The 19,568-nt window shown below is 41.8% G+C and overlaps 1 protein-coding gene across 1 annotated transcript in view; it reads left to right on the top strand.

Annotated features, from left to right (window-relative positions):
- LOC122937328 (collagen and calcium-binding EGF domain-containing protein 1-like) overlaps window positions 1–14,835 on the top strand; it is a 289,937-nt gene extending 275,102 nt beyond the window's left edge. The window contains exons 6-11 of the mRNA XM_044292652.1: window positions 3,143–3,246; window positions 9,479–9,599; window positions 13,038–13,177; window positions 13,286–13,321; window positions 13,744–13,779; window positions 14,595–14,835. Coding sequence (XP_044148587.1) covers window positions 3,143–3,246; window positions 9,479–9,599; window positions 13,038–13,177; window positions 13,286–13,321; window positions 13,744–13,779; window positions 14,595–14,828 — 671 coding nt within the window. The 3' untranslated portion in view covers window positions 14,829–14,835. The remainder of the gene's footprint in view (window positions 1–3,142; window positions 3,247–9,478; window positions 9,600–13,037; window positions 13,178–13,285; window positions 13,322–13,743; window positions 13,780–14,594) is intronic.
- The last annotated feature ends 4,733 nt before the right edge of the window (window positions 14,836–19,568 follow it).

Below are 19,568 nucleotides of genomic sequence, written 5' to 3' on the forward strand. Positions count from 1 at the left end.
CCAGCTATGCTATGTACCAGACAACTCCTTCTCCAGCTGTGCTATGTACCAGACAACTCCTTCTCCAGCTGTGCTATGTACCAGACAACACCTTCTCCAGCTGTGTTATGTACCAGACAACTCCTTCTCCAGCTATGCTATGTACCAGACAACTCCTTCTCCAGCTATGCTATGTACCAGACAACTCCTTCTCCAGCTATGCTATGTACCACACAACTCCTTCTCTAGCTTTGCTATGTATTAGACAACTCCTTCTCCAGCTGTGCTATGTACCAGACAACACCTTCTCCAGCTGTGCTATGTACCAGACAACTCCTTCTCCAGCTATGCTATGTACCAGACAACTCCTTCTCCAGCTATGCTATGTACCAGACAACTCCTTCTCCAGCTATGCTATGTACCACACAACTCCTTCTCCAGCTATGCTATGTACCACACAACTCCTTCTCCAGCTATGCTATGTACCGCACAACTCCTTCTCTAGCTTTGCTATGTACCAGACAACTCCTTCTCCAGCTGTGCTATGTACCAGACAACACCTTATCCAGCTGTGCTATGTACCAGACAACACCTTCTCCAGCTGTGCTATGTACCAGACAACACCTTCTCCAGCTATGTTATGTACCAGGCAACTCCTTCTCCAGCTATGCCATGTACCAGACAACTCCTTCTCCAGCTGTGCTATGTACCACACAACTCCTTCTCCAGCTATGCTATGTACCAGACAACTCCTTCTCCAGCTGTGCTATGTACCACACAACTCCTTCTCTAGCTTTGCGATGTATTAGATAACTCTTTCTTCAGTTGTGCTATGTACAACACCTTATCCTGCTGTATTATGTACCAGACCACTCCTTCTCTAGCTCCTTATAGTAAGATAACTTCATCCACTTCATATGCTACTTCATTCCACTCAATACACTCCAGCTCTGCTGTGTGAGAAACCACACCTTCAAAAGCAGTTGTATGTGTCAGACCACTTCTCTCCAGCTGTGCTATGTGCCTGGTAACCCCATCTCCAATTCAGATTTGTGCGAGTCCATTCTTTTCTAAGCACTTTTAAGTACTAGACCACTCCTTTTGCCCTGCGTGTGCCCGACTACTCCTTCTCCAGCTCTACTATGTGCCAGATCATTCCTTTATAACTCTATTATGTGCCAGACCACTCCTTCCCAAGCACTTGTATGTGCCAGCTCATTCTACTGCAGCACTACTATGTGCCAGACCACTCCTTCCCAAGCACTTGTATGTGCCAGCTCATTCTACTGCAGCACTACTATGTGCCAGACCACTCCTTCCCAAGCACTTGTATGTGCCAGCTCATTCTACTCCAGCACTGCTATGTGCCAGACCACTCCTTCTTAAGCACCTGTATGCACCAGACCACCCCTTCTCTAGTGCTGCTCTGTGCTAGACCCCTTCTTTTCCAACTTTGTAAGGTGCCAGATCATTCCCTCGCCGGCTCTGCTATGTGTAAAATCATTCCTTCTCCAGCTCTGCTATATTCCAGACCATTTTTCTAATTCAAAGCTTGACTCATATTTCAATATTTTCTGTCTCTTCATAGGAAAGTGTCAGAAAACTGTGCACTGCTTGTGTAAGAAGTCCAAGTCAGGGGAATGTAGGCAACTACCCCACTGAGGAATTTTGCAGCTAGATGCACACAAATTTGGTTTGCTAAACTGAAGTTTACTTAGTGGTTGCGCAGTACAGGCACAACTTGCAGTGGTTACAGCTCAAGACACAAAAGCATAGGGGCACACTTATTAAGACCGGCGTGTGACAGAATCTGCACCAGATATCGCCACAACCTTGGAAAGGTTGCAATCTTCATTACTTCACTTATTTTTAGACCACAACATTCAGTTTGCAACCAGTTCCCTGTTTCAGACTTGTATACCAGTATTATAAACTAGATCTGTGGGTCCAGGATGCTGCTGTCTTCCCCTTTAAAACTGTCTAGTGTGAGCTTTCCTTCCTGTTGACAGCTTGTGCAAGCTGTCCTCCTTGAATGCTTCCCACCTCTCCAAATATGTTATGTGTACAACATTATCACCTTCCCTGCTGCTGTCGCTACAATGAGAGAAGGGAGGGGGAGAGCAGACAGAGGCATCAGAAACAGAAGTAGAATTTGACTATGTACAAAGGGGTAAATTTATCAAACTGGTGTAAAGTAGAACTGGCTTAGTTGCCCATAGCAAACAATCAAAGTTCACCTTTCATTTTTCACAGCTCCTTTGGAAAATGAAAAATGGAATCTGATTGGTTGCTATGGGAAACTAAGCCAGTTCTACTTTACACCAGTTTGATAAATGTCCCCCTTTATACATAGTCAAACTCTACTCCTGTTTCTGATACCTCTGTCTGCTCTCCCCCTCCCTTCTCTCATTGTAGCGACAGCAGCAGGGAAGGGGATAAACTTTGATAAATCTCCCCTAAAGTTTCTTAATTTTACATTTAAGATGCAAATAGACAATAAAAGAAAAATCACTGCAAAGGTGTCTATCACAATAGCGCCAATGAGCCACAGTTGGACTTTTTAACAAGCAATGGGTATCTGTCTTGGCTATTTTGACACCACTGGCCAATAATGTTGATAAATTCCCCCCCCCCCCTTTATATTATAGTAGAAAGTTGCAGAACTTCATTTTACAGTAGTGAAGCTTTATCTACAGAAGAATGGAAAGCCCTTTAAATATTGTACTTAAAGGGGAATTTTGGAGAGTCAAAAATACATGTCTAATTTTCTGCAAAAACACTGCCACACCTGCCCATGGGTTGTGTCTAATATTCAAGTAAATGGTGTTCTGTTGCAGTAGCAGACACAGCCATGGACAAAGGTGGAACTGTGAGGGGAAGAAAGCAGCCATGTTTTTATATTACGTATGCTTCTGTGACTGTAAATTCTGTTGCGTTTATTTGCTTCTGTCTTCTACAATCAGTCCTGTTCTCCACTATAAAAATCTCATCTCTTTGAGAGCGAGTAAATTTCCCAGTATGATTTCACCAAGTGTTTAATGCTGCAGAATAAATGAGAAACACCAAATGTGATAATATGAGGGGTCCGTCAGCGAGGGGGGCTCGCACCTTCACAGAAGGCAATGAGTGTATTCCAGTCTAACAAACGTTACTTTACTTACAGGAGAATTTGAACAATCCAACAACGTGCTAAAACCAGGAATTTGCTCGGATACTTGTAAGGAATTTAACCAAATAAAACAGACCGTCTTACAGCTGAAACAGAAGGTATATGATCGGCCCATACACCCCGCACCCAGCGGAGGCCACACAATCATATATACTGATATGAAACATTTGAGCTGCGTATTAGGGGATCGTTTTATTTCATGATGTGGAGCAAGCACGGAACTGAGGAATGGACACATTTATCTTCTTTCTCTTAGTCTATAAATATACAAGTATATACACATACTGTATTTATGTGCCTAAGGGGCAGCATTATATCAGTGATATTTTTGTACATAAAAGCAGTATTATAGTAGTTATATTCATGTGCATCGAAGGCAGTATTATAGTAGTTATATTCTTGCACATAGGAGGCAGTATTATAGTAGTTATATTCTTGTACATAGGAGGCAGTATTATAGTAGTTATATTCTTGTACATAGGAGGCAGTATTATAGTAGTTATATTCTTGTACATAGGAGGCAGTATTATAGTAGTTATATTCTTGTACATAGGAGGCAGTATTATAGTAGTTATATTCTTGTACATAGGAGGCAGTATTATAGTAGTTATATTCTTGTACATAGGAGGTAGTATTATAGTAGTTATATTCTTGTACATAGGAGGCAGTATTATAGTAGTTATATTCTTGTACATAGGAGCAGTATTATAGTAGTTATATTCTTAACCATATTTCTTTTTATTAAAGTAAAATCAAGGCCATATGCCCACACATGACATCAGTACAGTGACATTAAGGCACAAGAATAAATATCCATCATACAAGTCACATGTAGACACAACAAGCGATTATAGCCATCAGTCAGAGATATACAGCAAGAGGGGGAGGGGGAACATGGGAAGGAACATTTAGGGAGGAGAGGGGGGTAGGGAGAACAGGGAAGGGAAGAAACCTGCTCTGTCATGTAAAATTCCTATACGCTCTCCACGGGGACCACAATTTTAAGAAGCGGGGACGTGTGTTGGTTTCCCAATGCGCCAGCTCCTCAAAGCGGTATATCTGGTCCACCTTATCGGTCCACATAGGGAGAGTCGGAGGGGAGTCATCTTTCCATAGAAAGGGTATAAGTAACTTAGCTGCTGTGATCAGCATCGTCGGGAGATTGTTCTTGGCGGGAGTGAGGGTACTATTAGGGCACCATAACAGGACGAGCTTAGCGTCCAGGACAATCCTGGTTTTGCAGATATGATTTATCAGTGACTCTACCAGTTTCCAATACGATTGGATCTTATGGCATTGCCACCAGATGTGTGACAAGGAGCCAGTTTCTATACCACACCTCCAGCACTGTTCAGGAACTTCTGGGTTCAACTTATGTAAGAATTCAGGCGTTTTGTACCACCTGCTGAGGAGCTTAAAGGAATTCTCCTGAATCCTCACACAACGGTTGAAGCCGTGTGAGTGGGCTAAGACAAAGGCTCTCTCCGGTTCTGTAAGAGTCAGAGATAGCTCCCGCTCCCAGGAGGTCACATATCGGAGCTCCGGGGGTAAGGAGGAGAGCATTTCCTTATACATCTGGGACAGTGGTCTAAGGGGGGGTTTAATAGTTAAGACTTTCCTCTCGAGCCAGGAAGGGGAACTACTACCAGCAAAGGACCCAGTACATAACGCAATATCCCTTTTGAAATTTGCCAAATGGAAAAATGGTGCAGCTTTAACCTCAGGGCGGTCCATTATGGAACCCCAGTGTAAACTACCGTCTGGGAGAAGGACATCCCGCAGGGACAAGTCAGCGAGCCTAGACCAGATCCCAGAGGGGTTTGACACAGAAGGGTGAATGTAGCTTTGCAATAATTTAAGAGGCATACAGGGATTCGGGAAGCTAAATAGATGAGATTGAACCATTTTGGACCACTCTACCAGCATTCCCTTCCATACCGGAGAGGATGCGTAGTGATTGGCTGAGAAGGGCTTAACACCCCATAAAGTAAGCTGGTCTTGGTTGGTGAGCAGTACAGACTCAAGACGTGAGCAAAGGGAGCTAGATTGGCGGGATAGAGTAGCCACACATCTACACAGTTGAACAGCAGTATAATATGACTTTACATCTGGCATCCCAAAGCCTCCAAACCTCCTATTCCTTGTGAGGACAGAATAGGCAATACGGGGCGATTTGCCATTCCAGAGGAAGCGTGTGAACACTCGGCGGACCTCTGCGAAATATGAGTTAGGAAGCCAAATAGGGAGGGATTGCAACAAATATAAAAATTTGGGGAGGATAAAGGTTTTAAGGTAATTTTTCCTTCCGACCCAGGAAACAAATGGAAGTTTCAGATTTTGCAGATGGTTGCGGACAGTTTGCAGGAGCGGCACATAGTTGAGGGAGGCTAGATCCTGGACAGTAGCCGAGATATGTGTCCCCAAAAACGTAATGTCTCTGGAGGCCCAGGTAAACGGGGTGCTGCGCTTAAGATTGTTGACCACAGTTTGGGGACAGGAAATGTTGAGCGCCATGGATTTCCCATAATTTATTTTAAAATTAGATACGAATCCAAAATCCTCAAATATATTCAGCAATTTGGGCAAGGCCTCTCTAGGATTGGAGGTCATGACTAAAAGGTCATCCGCAAATGCTGCAGTAACATGGGTATAGGGGCCCACCTGAAGGCCTTTGATACCCGGGTCCGCTCTAATTGTACATAAAAGGGTCTCCATCACTAATACGAATAATGCAGGAGAGAGGGGACATCCTTGCCTCGTTCCATTGGTGATGCGAAATGGCGGGGATAGTGCTCCATTGACTTTGACCATGGCAGAGGGGGCCGAATATAAAGTGAAAATGGCGTTAACAAACTGATCTGGGAGTCCAAACTTCGACAGGGTCCGCGACATTATAGTAGTTATATTCTTGTACATAGGAGCAGTATTATAGTAGTTATATTTTTGTACATAGGAGGCAGTATTATAGTAGTTATATTCTTGTACATAGGAGGCAGTATTATAGTAGTTATATTCTTGTACATAGGAGGCAGTATTATAGTAGTTATATTCTTGTACATAGGAGGCAGTATTATAGCAGTGTTATTCTTGTACATAGGAGGCAGTATTATAGTAGTTATATTCTTGTACATAGGAGAAGTATTATAGTAGTTATATTCTTGTACATAGGAGCAGTATTATAGTAGTTATATTCTTGTACATAGGAGAAGTATTATAGTAGTTATATCTTGTACATAGGAGGCAGTATATAGTAGTTATATTCTTGTACATAGGAGGCAGTATTATAGTAGTTATATTCTTGTACATAGGAGGCAGTATTATAGTAGTTATATTCTTGTACATAGGAGGCAGTATTATAGCAGTGTTATTCTTGTACATAGGAGGCAGTATTATAGTAGTTATATTATTGTACATAGGAGAAGTATTATAGTAGTTATATTCTTGCACATAGGAGGCAGTATTATAGTAGTTATATTCTTGTACATAGGAGAAGTATTATAGTAGTTATATTCTTGCACATAGGAGGCAGTATTATAGTAGTTATATTCTTGTACATGGGGACAGTATTATAGTAGTTATATTCTTGTACATGGGGACAGTAGTATGGTAGGTACATCTTTGTGTAAAATAGTATTTATAGAATTATAAAATACTCATATCTTAATTATGTAAACTCTTCAAGAAAAAGAAAATGTACGGTGTAGGTTTAATAGCTATTGCACCCCATTACTAGAATCGTGGCTTATAACATTTTAGTTATTAGTCATTAAACCTGCAAATACTAACAAAATTGTTGTATTCCTTTTCAAGAACACTTCTGCCTCTAAGAGGCTGAGATATCACCAGAGCTCTGAGTAGTTTTGATGGCAGCTACTTTAGGATATTTCAGAGCTTGTTAAAGCTGTACACAGTCATTACATTGTCTGCATGTTTTCTGTACATCAAAGAGTCAATTAGATCTACTGTAAGTAAGAATACCAAATCCTGAGAAACCCCGCTAGCTTTTCTTCATTAACATAGTACATATGGTATAGGTAGTAAAGGAGAACTGGTATGTAAGCTTTAATGCCAGCGGAACACACTATATGAAAACACGGTATTGAGGCAAAGCATATTTTTAGCTGTTAACCCCTAGGACGCAGCCTAGTTTGGTACTTGGTGGAGTTTTTGTTTTTTCAAAAGCCATGACTTTTTTTTTTTTATCGACATGAGGGCTTGTTTTATGAGAAGCAATTGTATTTTTAATGGCACCATTTTGGGGTACATCAGGGGATTTGTAAAAACGTAATGTTAAAAAAGACGATGCAATTCTGCCAATTTTTGTAGGCTTTCATTTTTACATTGTTCACAGTGCGGTAATAATCACACTTTATCTTTATTTTGCGGGTCAGTGTGGTTATGGAGATACCAAATATATATGCCTTTTGGCATGTTGTACTATTTCGAAAATAATTAAAACACTCTTAAAAAAGAGATTGCTTTGTCTCCATGTTTTGCTATCCATACCATTGTTACACAGAGCTGTATGAGGACTCATTTTTTTGCGTGGTGAGCTGTAGTTTTTATTTATTCCATTTTGGGATATTTGGGACCTTTTGATCATTTTTTATTAGATATTTTTGTGGAGGCAGGGTGACCAAAAAACAAAAGCGATAAAAGGCTTTCTTTAGATTTTTTGATATTTTCATTTTCTAATACTTTTAAAAACTTTAATTGGCCCCCTAATGGGACTTGAACCCATGATATTTTTTATCACATCCACTATTCACTGCAATACTCCTGTATTATAGTCTGTAGTCTAATGCATTCCAACCTGAGGTAGGGTGTATTAAAAATTAAAAAAATGAATTACGAAATTACAGACCCCAGATACTACTCTCTTAAATTTACAGATCCCAGATCAGACCCTCCTTCTGTTTTTACAGACCCTAGACCCCTATTACATTGTGTGTGGTCTGGGAAGGACCATGATAATGATGGTGATGGCGGGTATGGGGACAGACACAGCAGAGGCATCAGTAGGACAGGCACTGCAACCTTCACTCTGTAAGCACCTCGCCCTACACATCAGTGCCCTAGAATCCAGTAATAAAACATGGCTGATGCTAGTGCCTTCTTTGATATGTTTTCTCCCCTCAGCGTGCCCATAATTTTGCAGTGCGTATCCCCTAGCGTATATACTGCCAGCGCTGCAGGCTGTGCACTTTACGGCAGCTGTGGTGAATATGAGTTCTTGAACCAAAAAATTTCATAGATTACATCACAGAATCCAATAAGTAGGCCCTGACTTCAGGGAGTGACACTGGAGACTTTTTATTATTTATGAAACATGTAATATTCTCAGGTGAATATCACCTTAAAGAGGACCTTTCATCGGTGCAAACATTGTGAACTAAGTTTCATGATCTGTAGAGCGGCCCCCAGGGATCTCACTGCACTTACTATTATCCCTGGGCGCCTATCCGTTCTCCTGCTATGGCATCTGGTATGTTTGGTCACTTGGTTATAGTAGGAGGAGACTGCCCTTGTTCTCCTGGGCGTCTTCTTCTCCTAGGCTGTAGCGCTGACCAATCGCAGCGCAGAGCTCACAGCCTTGGAGAAGAAAACCTCCCAGGCTGTGAGCTCTGCGCTGCGATTGGCCAGCGCTACAGCCTGGGAGAAGGAGACGCCCAGGAGAACAATGGCAGTCTCCTCCTACTATAACTAAGTGACCGAACATACCGGAGGGCATAGCAGGAGAACGGAGAAGGCGCCCAGGGAATAATAGTAAGTGCAGTAAAATCCCTGGGCGCCGCTGTACAGATCATGACACTTAGTTCACAATGTTTGGACCGATGAAAGGTCCTCTTTAAAGAAGACCTGTCGCCTCTCCTGACATGTTTTTATAGCTATACGCATTCGCCATGTAATAACAATTCTGGAGCATCTATTCTTATGGCTCTATGTTGTGCCGTTCCTGTATTATTTCTACTAGAAGTTATGAATTAATTGCTAGCAGTCTGCAGTAAGGGTACAGAGGGGAGGTAACCACTTGAGGGTGTGTCCCTGCACAATCTGACACCAGCAGCACTGATTGGATAGAGTTAGACCATGCAGTGACACACCCCCAGCTGGTAACAGCCCTCTGTACCCTTACTGCAGACTGCTAGCAATTCAGTCATAACTTATAGAAATAATACAGGAATGTCACAGCATAGAGCCATAAGAATAGATGCTCCAGAATTGTTTTCACATGGGGAATGCATGCTTCTGAGGAGAGAGAACAGTTCCTCTTTAATGGACTTCACTGGATGAATTGGTAATTGTGTAATGATTTCTCTTTTCCTTTAGCTGGCATTATTGCCGAATAGCATTTCTGAATCCAGCAAACATATCACAGCTGATAAAGTGTTGGCTTCCACCATGTATGTTCAGGGACCCCCTGGGTTACCGGGAGCGCAAGGACCTCCAGGTAAGACCATAAAGACATTGAGATTTCAGTGTGTTTATTAGTAAATTCTATCCTATGTGTGCATAGCTTTACTATACAGGAAATGAAAGTACAACCAGGGGCGAGTCATGTGTAAGGCAGTGGTATAAGCAGGTTTACCCTAGCAAAATAGTAAGCCGGCCAAGTAACTTACTCCATAACCAGTACTGAAAGTCTTTGAATTAGCAACATCCACAAAATTATATATATATATATATATATATATATATATTGCAATAAGGGCACAACCCCCTGGCCACATACGGCAAGGCCATGCCTACCTGTGGCACCTACTTCTGCATGGCCATACTCTGTTTACCAACTGCAGCAGTGACGTGCCGCTATACAGCACATGACCGCTGCAGCCGATCACTGTCCTTAGCAGTAGACCACTGAGGACAGTGATTGGCTATAGTGATGACGTGCCTTATATTTGCAAGCAGCGGCCGGACTACTGGACTCACAGCTCAAAGAACGTAACTAAAGAAAGAGGTGAGTATTTTTTATTTATTTTAGACCATTCAAGGGGTAATCTGAGATTTTGAATTATCTTGGACAACCCCTTTAACTATATACTTATGAAGGGGATTTGAACACTGACCATTATGTATTAAAAAATTAATCAACACAGAATTTTGAACAAAGTAAAAAACATGATAATTGAGGGTGGACAACCCCTGACATCTACTCCAAACATCCCGCTCATTTCACATATTGCATATAACAATGTTTCTTCCCTCTCTGTGTTCCTCCTTATCTTGATGGAAGTGACGTAAAGCAGACTACCTGAATAATCTGTAGAGTCAGTCTTTTGTATACAATATTCCATGTGCAGTGACCCAGCTGATGGCCCAGCGGCCAAGTTAAACTGTGTGATTTAATGCAGAAGAACTTATTTTTTTATGTATCACAAATGGTTCTGTATGGGCAAGAAGTAGTCAACTTTGGCAGTTTTAGCTAGGTTGCTATGGTGATGGGATGGCCCCCACCCACTGGTGACAGAGAGGTCTTAGTTAGGCAGAGCTAGAGGCAAGACGTGTATGTAGGAGATCCTGCTGAGTAGGCCCAAGGAGATGCCTCATCCAGGAAAACACCATTCCTAAAACTGAAAAGCAGCCAGAATATAACTCAACTAAAATACTACCCCTTAGAGAACAAGAAGAGGCCTTCATAGAAGGTTTAGAACCATCAAGGCTAAGTCTGTATAAAGACAATAAGGTACCACTCGTTAATGGCAAAAAGGCTTTACTGCTGTGGAAAAAGTATATTGCTTCGGCATCCACCACACTTTGAGACGGACTGGCTATCTGGATCTAAAATCTGCACCCCTGTCACGGTGGGGAGTGGGGGAACTCCCCACTGTATTAAGAGAGCCAATACTAAGTCTGGACACACGGAAAAGGCGCAGGTCACCTCCTACAGTTGCCCTAATCCTTACCCTGATCTCCTGACCGTATGAGCGCCCCCTAAAGGTGGGATGGCTCACACACTGGAACCTAGCTACTGCTGACCCTAACGGTCCCTTGCATAGGGGTCAGGAATAGGAGAGAATCGGTTCCGTAAGGACACAGACGAACCGGACTCTCCAGTGGCCTAGTAACAGAAGGGAAGAGATAGATAGAGCTGCAACTGAACGGCAGGTAAGCACTAGGTAAAACAACAACACACCAGAACAACAAAGACTTACCTGCCGCAGCAAAGATGGAAAAACGACAACCAAACAACCTGGAACCTCCTGCGAACACCGGATGCAAGCTGGCTCCAGGGAAGGCTGCTCCTAAGCTATAGGTTCACTCCTCCGGGAAACCAAAGAGACCCCCTTCTGGAGGCATAGACAGACAATGGAATATCTAGGCAACCATGCCAGGCATAACACCAAACATGCCAGGCATAACACCAAACAAGACATCACCACACACCCAAAAAATAAACCCACACCAAACACAACAGGTAACTGTAGGGGATAGAACATAGAAACAAGGGGGTGACATAGATATTCAACTAGGATGGCCCTAAGACTGGACAGATGGAACCCAGAACACACACACCAATGCTGGAGACAAAAAACTAGAACTCAGGCTCAAAACACAAGGATAAATAGAGCCTAGAGACCACACCCAGTTCCACACCAAGGAAGACAAATCTTAACCCCGAACACACCAGGATGGGAAGGGACACACAACATAAAGGGGAAGTGCCAAAACATGCAAAACAACATGTTGCCACCAGCAACAAGCATGCACGGCAAAAGTGTCATGGTCCACTACACCAGACCATGACACAGCCGTGACAACCCCGTAACCTGGGAATTACAGAAAGAGTTAATGAGAGCTGCACATCTGTGGTTATTTGGAGAGACCATAAAGTTTATTTATAGAGAGACTCAGAGTCAGCCATCTTACTGCCTGCTTTTCCATGTACAGCCTTGGAAAGAGTGTGTGCGTACCCTGGGGAGACTGACTAAAAAGGATTTTCAGAGATTTAAACACTGATGACCTATCTTCTCGATAGGTCTTCGGTATCTGATCATTGGGGGTCCGACACCTGGGCCCCCGCTGATCAGCTGTGTGAGAAGGCAGCGGTGCTCCTGTGATCACCGCAGCCTTCTCCGTGATTATCATGCACAGCATCATACATTGTATAGTGGTTGTGTTTGGTATCACAGCTCAGCCCCATTCACTTCTATAGGGCTGAGCTGTTCTTAGGCCATGTGACTGATGTATAGTTAGTCACTAGGCCTAGGGAAAGCAGTGAGAAGGCCTTTCACTACTGCGAGCGCCACTGCCTTTTTCAAACAGCTGATTGGTGGGGTCCCAGGTGTCAGTCCCCCACCGATCAGATACTGATGACCATTCCAGAGGATAGGTCATAAGTATTTAAGTCTCAGAAAACCCCTTTAACCTTAAGTGCTTGTGATATACCTCAGATCTGTGCCTATTGCTTACCATATGTACTGTGACACCTATTATCCTCAGAAAAGAGACTGTTATCGGTTTCTCCTAAACTGGGCCTGGTCATTGCCCCCTGCCTTGCACCCATTCACCAAACAGGGGCACCCCGAAACACCAGGCAGGAGGCCCCAAATGTCCAGGGTATGCCCCAAAAAAAGAAAGGGTGTGTCCGTCACCATGCATGGCCCAGGGAGTGGCAGAGGGAAGACTGCCACCTTGAACTGTGAGCACTACGACCCCTAGGGCAACAACCACCACTCCTAGCCTCCCTCGCCTCCATTGTGGGTTGCTGCACATGTACTAAACAGATGGTGAGGAAGATAAGTAGGTGCAAGGTAAGGGGGGAGCTGCAAGAATAAACATATTTTCTACAAACCATTGAGTTAGTGGCTAGGTACATTGTAGACAGCTTAATTTAACCAATAATTGTCTAATAAGAATATTAACAATTTTTATTATTTTCTTAAAGGTTTACCTGGTCCAAAAGGAAGTGCCGGGCAGCAGGGTCTACCTGGACCACCAGGTCCTCCAGGTCCTCGAGGGTTCATGGGACCAATGGGTCCTTCACCAGAAATATCTCATATTAAACAAGGGAGGAGAGGACCCGTGGTAAGTGCTGTGCATACTGTCTATCTATCTATCTATCTTATATCTATCTCATATCTACTGTATGTGTGTCTGTCTGAAGTTATTCTATAGTAACCTATTTATTTGCAGGGTCCTCCGGGAGCACCAGGGAAGGATGGATTGAAGGTCAGTGACTGACAATTATTTATGGTATTTAACATTTGCTAATAATTGTGATGAGGCCGGTAAAATAAAATTTTACTTAACATGGTAGAAAAAGACCAATCAGGGTGGTTGTTGTGAAATATCAGGACTTAGAGGCATTTGCCCCTTTCCTGGTAGTCATCATGTATGCACTGTATTAGAACAGTCATAGGGATTGTCATCTACATTAATTGCAGAGTCCTCACACCTCTCCCGTCCCATGTGGCTATACAGTTGGTCATTCTGAGCTGGACTGGTGGTCATATTAGATATCACCCAGAAAAAGATCTGACTATTGCGATTTAGGGCAACTTTGGAAATCATATTTACTGGTATTGTTTTTTCCCAAAAACAAAAATGTTGTTATATTTGGGTCCTTATCATACTATGCGTTTCTTTTCCAGGGTGACCGAGGAGCTCCAGGACCAAGAGGACTTCCGGTAAGTGTAAAGATGTTTGGAATTTTTGCGAGCTTCCCCCAGTCCTGTAATGGAGAAGATGGCGGCCTACCTTCTGTAGCTCTAGTTCTTTGAGCTCCCACAAGCAGTGGGGCCCAGGTGCAACTGCTAAGTCTACACTCCCCATAGCTGAACCTCATATCATGCTCATCACAAGCTCTGGATAAAACAGAACATTTCTCAAACTGTTTATTTTTTTATGTAATTTGCCTCAGTGTGTTTGGACCTACAGGTGAAACTCGAAAAATTAGAACATCGTGCAAAAGTCCATTTAGTTCAGTAATGCAAATTAAAATGAATTGCATTAATGCAGCTTAAAATATGAATTTTGTGAAAAGGTTCAATATTCTAGGCTTAAAGTGTCACACTCTAGTCAGCTAATTAATCCATACCCCCTGAGCAAAGGGTACCTAAGATCGTGACATTGGGGTTTCATAAGCTATAAGCCATAACCATCCAAATTATAACAAATAAAGGCTTGAAATATCTCTCTTTGCATGTAATGAGTCTCATATGTTAGTTTCACTTTTTAAGTTGCATTATTGAAATAAATGAACTTTGCACAATATTCTAATTTTTCGAGTTTTATCTGTATACTCTATATATACGGGTAAGAACAGGGTAATTCCCCAAATATTAAAGGGGTTGTATCACCTGGACATTTATAACATATCCACAGGTTACACCTTAAATGCCCGATAGTTTTGATAAAAATGAACTCTTACTGTTTCGTGTATATAGCTCCTATGCCAACCTATATGTTTTTTTAAACAATGTAAAATTCATTGCATCCTCAGGGCCCCCCAGGTTCCTTCGATTTCTTGTTACTAATGATGGCCGACATCCGGAACGACATTGCAGAGCTACAGGACAAAGTGTTTGGACGCCGATCACATTCCTCCGCTGAAGATTTTCCTTTACCTCAAGAGTTTTCCAACCATCATGACTCAGTGGACTTTGGTTCTGGAGAGGACTATAAACAGAGAACTGTGTCAAAGAACCTAAAAACAGACAAAACAAATCATCATTAACCAACGACGAGCCGGGGGAAAAGGGAAATAATTTTATATGTTTTCAATTGTATAAAACGATGCACTGATAATGGAAAGAGTATCTATTTTTGTTTTTTTGAATTTATTGTTATTAATATTATTATTTGTATTAATATTTTGCTTCTCGTTTGTACAGTCGCTTACAGAGTCATATTCTAAGGAGGTCAACTCGAGCACTAACGTAGTGCTGGAAATTCACAGCTGATACTGTAGATAATATTAGAACATTTCTTGAAATTTTTTGAAAGATTTCTGAAGGGTTGCATTACTCCAAATGGGAACTTGTAACAAAACTACCCACAACCCAAAACATTTTTCAACAGCACCAATAAATTTCCATCTGGTGAAGTCGATATTTTTTTAATCAAAAATACTAACTGCTATTTTTAAACATCATTGTCCATCAGATCGGCCAAATTATAAAGGTGCCCATGCCCCCATGTAGTTAGATACAGTAAATATCAGTCAAACCTAGTGATATTGGCAAATGTGTATGGATGTCTCTTGACTCTTCCGCAGCTGTCAAGGGAAAAATGATTGGGCATGTGGAATTTCACCATATCCTATCCTCTTTCCCCACCAGAGGGGCTGGCAGTGGTTTGTCACCCTGTCCCCACTGAAAAAAGTATGGCTCCCATTGTAAAAGATGAAATAGAAAATTGTGGACAGCCTCTGTAGACACATTACCAAGTCCTCACACTCTCATCCTCTTTACATTGCTGTTGGTTCCAATATACAGTGGATATAAAAAGTCTACACACCCCTGTTAAAATGTCAGGTTTCTGTGATGTAAAAAAATGAGACAAAGATAAAATCATTTCAGAACTTTTTCCACCTTTAATGTGACCTATAAACTGTACCACTCAATTGAAAAACAAACTGAAATCTTTTAGGTGGAGGAAAGAAAACAAAAAAAAACTAAAATAATGTGTTTGCAAAAGTGTGCACACCCTCTTATAACTGGGGATGTAGCTGTGTTCAGAATTAAGCAATCACATTCAAAATCATGTTAAATAGGAGTCAGCATACACCTGCCATCATTTAAAGTGCCTCTGATTAACCCCAAATAAAGTTCAGCTGCTCTAGTTGGTCTTTCCTGAAATTTTCTTAGTCGCATCCCACAGCAAAAGCCATGGTCCACAGAGAGCTTCCAAAGCATCAGAGGGATCTCATTGTTAAAAGGTATCAGTCAGGAGAAGGGTACAAAAGAATTGTTCCAAGGCATTAGATATACCATGGAACACAGTGAAGACAGTCACCATCAAGTGGAGAAAATATGGCACAACAGTGACATTACCAAGAACTGGACGTCCCTCCAAAATTGATGAAAAGACTAGAAGAAAACTGGTCCGGGAGGCTACCAAGAGGCCTACAGCAACATTAAAGGAGCTGCAGGAAAATCTGGCAAGTACTGGCTGTGTGGTACATGTGACAACAATCTCCCGTATTCTTCATATGTCTGGGCTATGGGGTAGAGTGGCAAGACGAAAGACTTTTCTTACGAAGAAAAACATCCAAGCCAGGCTACATTTTGCAAAAACACATCTGAAGTCTCCCAATAGCATGTGGGAAAAGGTGTTATGGTCTGATGAAACCAAGGTTTAACTTTTTGCCATAATTTCAAAAGATATGTTTGGCGCAAAAACAACACTGCACATCCCCAAAAGAACACCGTACCCACAGTGAAGCATGGCGGTGGCAGCATCATGCCAAGGGGCTGTTTTTCCTCAGCCTGAACTGGGGCCTTAGTTAAGCTAGAGGGGATTATGAACAGTTCCAAATACCAGTCAATATTGGCACAAAACCTTCAGGCTTCTGCTAGAAAGCTGAACATGAAGAGGAACTTCATCTTGCAGCATGACAACGACCCAAAGCATACATCCAAATCAACCAAGGAATGGCTTCACCAGAAGAAGATTAACGTTTTGGAATGGCCCAGCCAGAGCTCAGACCTGAATCCGATTGAAAATCTGTGGGGGGCTGTGCACAGAAGATGCCCTCGCAATCTGACCGATTTGGAGTGATTTTGAAAAGAAGAGTGGGCAAATATTGCCAAGTCAAAATGTGCCATGCTGATAGACTCATACCCAAAAAGACTGAGTGCTGTAATAAAATCAAAAGGTGCTTCAACAAAGTATTAGTTTAAGGGTGGTGACACTTATGCAACCGTATTATTTTATTTTTATTATTTTTTCTTCCCTCTATCTAAAAGATTTCAGTTTGTTTTTTAATTGAGTTGTACAGTTTATAGGTCACATTAAAGGTGGGAAGAGTTCTGAAATTATTTATCTTTGTCTGATTTTTTTTATATCACAGAAACCTGACATTTTAACAGGGGTGTGTAGACTTGTTATATCCACTGTATATTACAGCAATGCGATTTTTAAATGGTATTGTGCAATATATAAAAAGGAACGGACACAGAAAGAATATACGTTCGTGTGCATGAAGCCTAAGGGCTCATCCACACGAACGTATTTTATTTCCATGTCCATTCCGTTTTTATTGCAGACCGTATGCGGAACCATTCACTTCAATGGGTCCGCCAAAAAAACGGAAGTTACTTTGTGTGTATTCCGTTTCCGTATGTCCGTATTTCTGTTCCGCCCAAAAATAGAACATGTCCTATTATTGTCCGCATTACGGACAAGGATAGTACTGTTATGTTAGGGGCCAGCTGTTCCGTTCCGCAAAATACGGAATGCACACAGATGTCATCCAAATTTTTTGCAGATCTGTATTTTGCGGACCTCAAAATACATACGGTCGTGTGCATGAGCCCTAATACTGTACAGAGACGAATCTCCGTACAGTACTAATCTGACATTTTGAAACAAAGCGACTTCGGATGAAGCATCCAAAACTCTCTTCACTCAACACTAACACACACACAAACATAATCAAAAACACAAAATCAAATTAAAGGAGAAATGGCAAGTTTTGAAGTTATCCCCTAACCAAAGGGTAGAGAATAAATAAGAGCTGGGGGTTGGACCACTGGGACCCCCACCGATCTTCAGAATAGGGGTCCCGTTACCCTGATCTGATGTAGCATATGCCCTGCTGCTTTATTCTTTCTCTATGGGACTGATAAAAAAAATGGTTGCACAATATTTCACATACAAACAATAGAGCTGAGAAATGGAGATCATTCTAAATTAAAGTGGTATTATGCCTATGTTGTGCAGCCATTTTTCTATCAACCATGTTTGCTTGATGGATATGCATCTGTGACTATGAATATGAATGTGCTAGTCTAAATGTTCCTGTAGTATTATCTGTGGGACTTTCAGAGATAGTTGAGTACTGCCGCTCCATCAGATACCCTATACTCGGGATCGGTGGGCGTCACAGCTGTTGGACCACTAGTGACCAATTAGTTATCCCCTATCCTATGGACATGGAATAACTTAAAAACTTGGCACAACCCCTTAAAACATATTTTTTCAAAATACTGTATGTATGTACAATAGTTATATCCTGTATTATACTTCAGAGCTGCATTCATTATTCTGCTGGTGGAGTCACTATGTACATACATTACCTTACTTATCTTGTACTGATCCTGAGTTACATCCTGCATTATGCTCCAGAGCTGCACTCACTATTCTGCTGGTAGAGTCACTGTGTACATACATTACTTATCCTGTACTGATCCTGAGTTACATCCTGCATTATACTCTAGAGCTGCACTCACTTTTCTGCTACTAGATTCAATGTGTACATACATTACTTATCCTCTACTGATCCTGAGTTACATCCTGTATTTTACTCCAGAGCTGCACTCACTATTCTGCTGGTGGAGTCACTGTGTACATACATTACATTACTTATCCTGTACTGATCCTGAGTTATACCCTGCATTATACTCCAGAGCTGCACTCACTATTCTGCTGGTGGAGTCGCTGTGTAAATACATTACATTACTTATCCTGTACTGATCCTGAATTACATCCTGTATTATACTGTAGAGCTGAATTCAGAATTCTGTTTTTTGAGTTATATTGTAAATTCATGACTTTATTTTTCTGGTACTGATCCTAAACTTCCTGTATTACACTTCAGAGCTAAAATTCTGATGTCTTTATAGCTGAAATGTACCAGTATATCCTCCTTGGGTTGCCCTGGTGATTTGCTTTGTAGGGCTATTTACAATTATCTGATGTCCCTGTAAACACTGAAAACAGTCCACAAGCTGGTAGTCAAACACATCCCTACAAGCTTGACTGAGCATTCGTAATGCAAGTGGACAGTATATCTTATTGCAGAGCCCACAAAGCAAATCGTCAGAGCAATCCAAGCAGGGAATGCTGGGAGATTTTAGCTCTGAAATTTGCAGAATTTTGAATGTGCAGCATACGCTGTTGCTAGGGGTCCCTTTAAGAGGGAAAAAGTTTACTTGTTTTGTTGTGATGCCAGTTCCAATGAAGCAACAAGGGCACATGACCCCTTTTACTGTTATAGTGTTGCCCAGGTGTAGGAATGCCAGAGTGGTGTAGGGTGGCCTAAATGTCCCTTAATGGTGTTGCATGTGTCACGGTGCTCCTACCTGGATACACTGGAACCCTAGACGATGAAGGGGATGATAAAATAAAACTGAGTCCAGACCTTGTGATAAATTCGATAACTGCTTTACTTTTCATTAAACGCTTCTCCAAATAGTTTCAGGCTTTGTCTTGATTACCAGCAGGCTTTGGCATTAACTGAACTGTGGCAGGC

This window comes from Bufo gargarizans, chromosome 1, assembly GCF_014858855.1.
Source record: "Bufo gargarizans isolate SCDJY-AF-19 chromosome 1, ASM1485885v1, whole genome shotgun sequence".
Lineage (NCBI taxonomy): Eukaryota > Metazoa > Chordata > Amphibia > Anura > Bufonidae > Bufo > Bufo gargarizans.